Source organism: Tupaia chinensis, unplaced genomic scaffold (genome assembly GCF_000334495.1).
Source record: "Tupaia chinensis unplaced genomic scaffold, TupChi_1.0 Scaffold145396_1, whole genome shotgun sequence".
Classification (NCBI taxonomy): Eukaryota; Metazoa; Chordata; class Mammalia; order Scandentia; family Tupaiidae; genus Tupaia; species Tupaia belangeri.
Genome location: NW_006205257.1, coordinates 2,297,811 through 2,304,548, shown reverse-complemented (window position 1 = coordinate 2,304,548; position 6,738 = coordinate 2,297,811). Strand labels below are relative to the sequence as shown.

General features: G+C 50.4%; 1 protein-coding gene across 1 annotated transcript in view; it reads right to left on the bottom strand.

The window, feature by feature from the left end:
* ANKRD27 (ankyrin repeat domain 27) overlaps positions 1–6,738 on the bottom strand; it is a gene marked incomplete in the record, with an annotated part of 85,726 nt that overhangs the window by 18,743 nt on the left and 60,245 nt on the right. Inside the window, 4 exon segments of the mRNA XM_027768071.1 lie at positions 996–1,118; positions 3,610–3,654; positions 5,625–5,744; positions 5,852–5,914. Coding sequence (XP_027623872.1) covers positions 996–1,118; positions 3,610–3,654; positions 5,625–5,744; positions 5,852–5,914 — 351 coding nt within the window.

Below are 6,738 nucleotides of genomic sequence, written 5' to 3'. Positions count from 1 at the left end.
CCCCCCTGGGGGGTGGTTTCTTGCTTTCTGTCTCTATGTCTCTGTCTGTCTGTCTGGCGAGCGCACGCGCCCTATAGCAAAAACCTCTCTAAAAAAAGAAAAGAAAAAAAAAAAACTTCTTTTAAAAAACGATATGGAACTAAGTACACAGACACACACACATGCACACATAGATGAGTACAAGTAAAACTGGAGAAACCTCAATTAAGACCAATGGATTGAAGGACCAGCGGATGGCGTAATGGTCACGTCATTGAACTCCCACACAGTCGACCACAGTTTGAGTCCTGGACCTGGCGTTTTAAAACTCACACCAGGTGTGCGTGGATACCCAAAATCCCAAGAGGAGAATGGAGGAGAAGGGATTGTGGCGTGGCCATCCCCCAGCCCGGGACGGTAGGTGGTTTCTCGCTTTCTGTGTCTCTGTCTCTCTGTCTTTCCGGTAAGCGCATGTGCCTTATAGCAAAAATCTCTCTCTCTTTAAAAAAAAAAAAGACCAATGGTTGGAATCAATGCCAGTATCCTAATTGTGATTTTGTACTATAGTTTCCCAAGATGACCACTAGGGGAAACTGGGTGCAGGGTCGAAGGAACTTCTATGTACTCAGAGGGAGGTCTCCACCAGGGTGACCAACATGAGCAAAGGCAACGACGGAACACACGTGCAGCCTCCCCAGGAAACTCCAGCCACACGGACAGGGCCCTCACGCGTGTCTGTTCATTAACTCCTGCCTCGAGGCTCGGGCCCAGAGAGCAGCAGAAACCCTGGGCACGGGCACGTCCCTGCTCACTTTCCCGCCCGTTCACAGAGCCGGCAGCCCAAGCCACATCCTGCTCCCATGTCAGTGCCTCTCTGAGCTAATTAATGCTTGCAGTGTCTCAGGGGGTACCTATTAATAGCCACTCAGTAATTACCTGACTGATCACTCCCCTATGGGGAAGGAAAAAGAACTGCCTCCCGACTCCCTCCCCGGCCCACAGAAGCCAAGCCAGACCTTCTGGGCTGGAGCGCACTTGGGGCACTGGCACAGGGGGTGGCAGAATCCAAGCTCCGCCGTGCTGACAGTCTCCTCCACGTCATCCAGGTCTTCCTCCGTCCACTCCAGAAGGTAGCGCACCTGGCATGGGGCAGCAAAGAGCAACGGGGACTTAGGGTGCATCCTTAGTGCCTTCACAAGCTACCGTACCTTAAAGACAGACACTTGCGCACGCATGCATGCACATCCTTCCACAACCACCAAAGCAGTTTACAAAGGGCTCTGCTCCCTGTGAGATACCAGAACTCACTTGTGCTCAAGGCATGCTACATCCTGCTAATGGCGGCGGAGAGGTCGGGCGACCACTTGTGCAGCTGATGAGAGACGGCCTCGTCTTCTGTCTCACGAAGGGGCAACCTTGGGGTGATAGCCTCAAAACCCTGGTGCCAGGACCCTTGCTGGCTTCCTCCTCTTTCGTTACCTAATTGTACACTTTCAACCACCCAAGGGGAGGCAGCACCAGACCTGACAGAAAACTGACAGCACCTGACAGAAAACACTCCTGAGAGGTCATCGGCTTGTTCAAGGCACACGGCTAGCAAGTACTGTTTCCATGACAATGCGTGAGCTCTCGGGTGAAAGAACGAACAGCCCCGCCCCCCCAGACAGATCGTTTCGGGATATTAAGCTTGAGAATAGAAAACTATCGAAATACATTTCTAGACCTGGCCCTAAGTGCTGAGGAATTCAGGAGATGCCTGCAAGGAGGGACGAAGTTTCCAGGAAGACCCTCTTCACCTCCAGACCTTTCCTGCTCTGGGACAAACTAGGGGCAGTTCCTCCTGGTGACAAGGGGGATGACATCGGGGCTGGGGACCTGCATACGGGCGATCTCAGGTAGTGGGCTGGGGGCTGTCGCGTGTGTCAATAACTTCACTGGGCAGCTTGTCTCTACTCATCCCCTCGTGGGTGGCCTCGGCCCCTGGGCCTGCCCACAGCAACCAGAAGAGCAGATCTGTCGTGGTGGGACACAGGGCTGTACCAGTGATGTGCCCTGTGGCTCTCAGGATACCCAAAGACGCCCTCCTTTGCTTTCCCCCAAAAATGCTGAGTTGTCCTGGGCTGGTCTCATGAGAAGAGCAACCCGCATCACTCAGACCAGACAGCCATGTCCCCCTAAGAAGAACCAATGTCGTTAGACGGCGAACAGTGGCCTCTGGGCAAAGATGACCACAGCGATAACCCATCCTGAGTCCTCACGTCCCAGAGCTGTTATGAGCCTTTCCATTCACCACCGCAAGCCCGGTCACCAGCGACTGGTCCACTTAAAACACACGGCGGGGTAAAGCTCTCTCGTACTGTGATTTTCTCAAGAGTCCCTATTTGGTAAGCACCTGATTTACTCACCTCCACTAAAACTGGGAGACAGGGGCCAGCAGGTGGCATGGTGGTTAAGGCAGAGGACTCCCACATGATGGCTGACTATGGTTTGAGTCCCAGATCTAGTGGCTTTCTTTTTCCCCTTGTGGGGGTGTGGTTTTGTTTTTCCTGTGTGTGTGTGTGTGTGTGTGTGTGTGTGTGTGTGTGTGTGGTGAGCATACGTGCCCTATAGCAAATTTAAAAATAATAATAAATAAAATCAAACAAATAATTCTTTTTAAAAAAGAGAAAACACGGAGGGACCAGCAGTTAGTGTAATGGCTATGTCACTGGACTCCCATGTGGTTGACCATGGTTCGAGTCCCAGACCTGGTGGCTTAAACTCATGCCGGGCACATGTGCATGCGTGCCCAAGATCCTGAGAGGAGAATGGAGGAGAAGGGATTGCGGCGTGACCATCCCCCCGGGGGGTGATTTCTCACTTTCTGTCTCTCTGTCTCTCTCTGTCTGGCGAGCGCACGCGCCCTATAGCAAAAACCTCTCCAAAAAAAAAAAGAGAGAGAAAGAGAAAACACTAGGAGACATATTCTAGGAAGTCAAAGACAAGCCAAGAGAAAATGCCTGTGGATCTAAGGATAGCTGTCTCTGCTGCCCACTGACCCCATTATGAGATGTGCCCTGTCACCAACAGATGGTTTAAACAGATGCCTTCCCTTGAGCTGTCCTCTGCAGGTGCCAACACTATCTCATTTAAACACCCGCCTGGGACTCCTTGGAGCCCCACACCTCAGACCTGAGTCTCCTGGACCAGGTGTCACACCACCCACACACAACTCCTGCAGAACCACGCACAGGCCTCTGGGCTCCGCCCTAACCACAACCACGTCCTCCCCTCCCCACAACTCTGCCCTCGTCTAAAACCAGGCTGCTCGCCTGCTCCCTGGCTAGTGGGCCTGGTCTCTGCACTCACGCTCAGGCTCTGGAGGCGAGTGGTCTGGCCAGCATCTCCACATTCCCAGAATACGAGTGTCTAAGAGGCAGGGACCATGGCCTCTACGTGCCTTCAGGTACATCTCCTCGTTACATATTGGGAGAGCACACACTGTTACCGTTAGTCATGAAACGCATCACCGTCTGTGTGACACTGAAACGCAGAAGCCGCACAGCTAGCGACGGAATTGGAGACGGGAGACACAGCCGTAGCGGTCTTAGACCAAGAGCAGGAATTTTAAAACATTCTTCTAAGACTCACCATTTCCACATCTCCATCAGCAACTGCTCTTAAAAGTTTTTCTACCTTAAAAAAAGGAAAAAGAATGTGAGGAAAATTATTTTAATCATAGAAATTATAGGGGCCAGCAGGTGGCATGCTGATTGAGGCACTAGACTCTCACATGGCCAACCATGGTTCGAGTCCCGGACCTGGCCTGGTTTCTTGCTTTCCCACTTCCCCTCTCTATCTCCCTCTCTCTGTCTCTCTCTGGTGAGCACATGTGCCCTATAGCAAACTTCGATAATAATTAACTAAAATAATAATAGAAATTATATAAACATTCTAGAAATCTAGCTTTCATTTGTCTGACTCGTGCTGTTTTAACATTTCAGTTAGCATCTTTTTAAGCACTTCCCCAAAACTGCTCACACAGGGCACTTAGGAAGTGACTAGTGTTCACCATCGTGCAAGGTACTACTCTGATGTCATTGTCACTTGGGTGGAAAGGTGTGACAGCAGTTGCCCTGAAACGTAAGCACTCCCTAATCTGCTGGCTAGCAGTGACTAAGAGCTACACACCCTCAGCTCTTGTTCTCAACCAGCTGGGGTGACGTATGGTACGACCACACACACCCCCCCCAGCCCACCATGGAGGACGTCAGGTCTCTGTCAGACTTTAAGCTACGAATCTTGGCCTCCTTTCCTGTGGTTTTGCATCGAGCCAAGTTTATTGGGCCTCCAAGAGCACGTCCTGGCTTGGGGGGAGTGGGGGAGGGACAGTACGGCAGTCAGTGAGGGTTCAGCCATGGGAGAACCATCAAAGGAGGGGCGTGCGGAAATCATACACTGGTCCACTCTCCAGTTAAAGGAGGAGGCAGCTCTACTGGCTCTAAGGTAAGTTAAACAGAGTTAAAACAGGCTACAAGCTGGGTCAGCCCCACAGGGCAGGGGTTGGGCACTGTACACTGGGAGCCAGAGCCCACGGCTGACTGCAGTTCAAATCCTGGCCCCAGTGGCTTGACAAACCCACCAGGCATGTATGCGTGTATGCCCAAAATCCCAGGAGGATGGAGACATGGAAGAAAAGGGATTGCGGTTTGACTACACTTAGAAGTTCTTTCTCACTCTCTCATTTTCTCTCATGCACGTGCATGCACAAAAGAAAAACAAAAAAACAAAAAAAACCACAGGCTATAAGCTTTTTTCCCAGCTAAGTTTTTGCTATAGGGTATATGTGCTTGCCAGAGAAAGGGACAGAGAAGGAAAGTGAGAGATCACCTCCAGGAGGCAATGGTCACGTCACAGTCCATCCTCCATCACAGTCCACCCCTCTCGATCCTCAGGAGATTTTAGACACACACACACACCCCTGACGTGTTTTCTAAGCCACCGCAGATTGTAACCACAGAGTTGGCCATATGGGATCTAGATGCCTTAACCTCTACACCACCTTGCTGACCCCAGGCTACAAGCTCTTACAAAGGCAATGTGTGTGAGGCCATGAGTGGCACAGTGGTTGAGGTACTGGACTCCCACATGGTCGACCATGGTTCGAGTCCCAGACCTGATGGCTTGCTTTCTCACATTCTGTCTCTCTCTGGTCAAATTTTAAAATAATGACAAATAGGGAACCAGCAGTTCGCGTAATGGCTATGTCGCTGGACTCCCACGTAGTCGACCGCGGTTCGTGTCCCGGACCCGGTGGCTTAAAACTCACGCCGGGCGCGTGTGCTTGCATGCCCAAGATCCTGAGAGGAGAATGGAGGAGAAGGGATTGCGCCGTGACCATCCCCCCTGGGGGGTGATTTCTCGGTTTCTGTCTTCTCTATGTGTATCTCGGTCTTTCTGGCGATCGCACGCGCCCTACAGTGAAAATCTCTCAAAAAAAAAAATAATAATGACAAATAAAATTAAATAATTATTTTTAAAAAACAAATGTGTGTGTACTTGTGAGTGTCTACACAGACTTTGCAAGAAGTCAGGAGCAACACACATCCAGTCAGGCCTGGGTCTGTAACGGGCACTGTAACACCAGGGCCACCCGGAAGCCTCACCTCTCTGTAGTCCTTCTTGGTCTCCTCTGGTCTAGAGCTTGCCGACACGGAGGAGAAGCTGGAGGTGGAGGAACCCTGGCTCAGGGAGTCCACAGAACGCTGCGGGGACTGCGTGGGGACCTGCAGCAGAGCCCGGTAAGAGAACACATGGGCACACAGACAGTGGAGACCAGAGAGGAGGCCCTTGAGCTTTACCATGACTGACCAGCACAGCTGTGGTGACTTACCTCTGAAGAAGACTTCTGCCTCCTTTCAAAGGACAGATGATGGGCTTCCATTACAGACAGGATCTAGGAGAACGAGGGGATATGAAAAGTATGAAACAAGACGAATAGCAGCACCATCTAGGAACGTCAGACAGCAGGCAGATAAAAACACCAAGACCAAATAATTAAATACAATAATTAATTTTTTTTTTTTTGAGAGGTTTTTGCTATAGGGTGCATGCTCTTGCCAGAAAGATAGAGAGACAGAGAGACAGAAAGCGAGAAATCACCCCCCGCCCCGGGGGGATGGCCACGCTGCAATCCCTTCTCCTCCATTGTCCTCTCGGGATCTTGGGCATGCACGCACACGCGCCCGGCCTGAGTTTAAGCCACCAGGTCTGGGACTTGAACGGTGGTCGACTACATGGAAGTCCAGCGACACAGCCATTATGCTAACTGCTGGTCCCGAGTAAAATAATTCTTTTCTTTTTTAAAGATTTCTTTCTTTCTTTCTTACTTTCTTTCTTTAATTCCACTTGTTATTATTATTTTTTAATTTGACTGGAGAGAGACAGAGAAAGAGAAAGGGAAAATGAGAAAGTAAGCCACCAGGTCCAGGACTCGAACCGTGGTCAGTCTTGTGGGAATCCAGTGCCCTTCATTACCACGCCACCTGCCGGCCCCACCAAATAAAATAATTATTTAAAAAATAATAAAGGGGCCAGCAGGTAGCACGGTGGTTAAGGGTGTTGGAATCATACATGGTCATCTACAGTTCAAGTCCTGGACCTAGCAGCTTGCTTTCTCACTTTCCCCCTCTCTCTCTTTTTCACTCTGTCCCTCTCTGGTCAAATTTAAATAAATAAACAAACAAACAAATAAATAAATATTCTTAAAAGAAACAATCA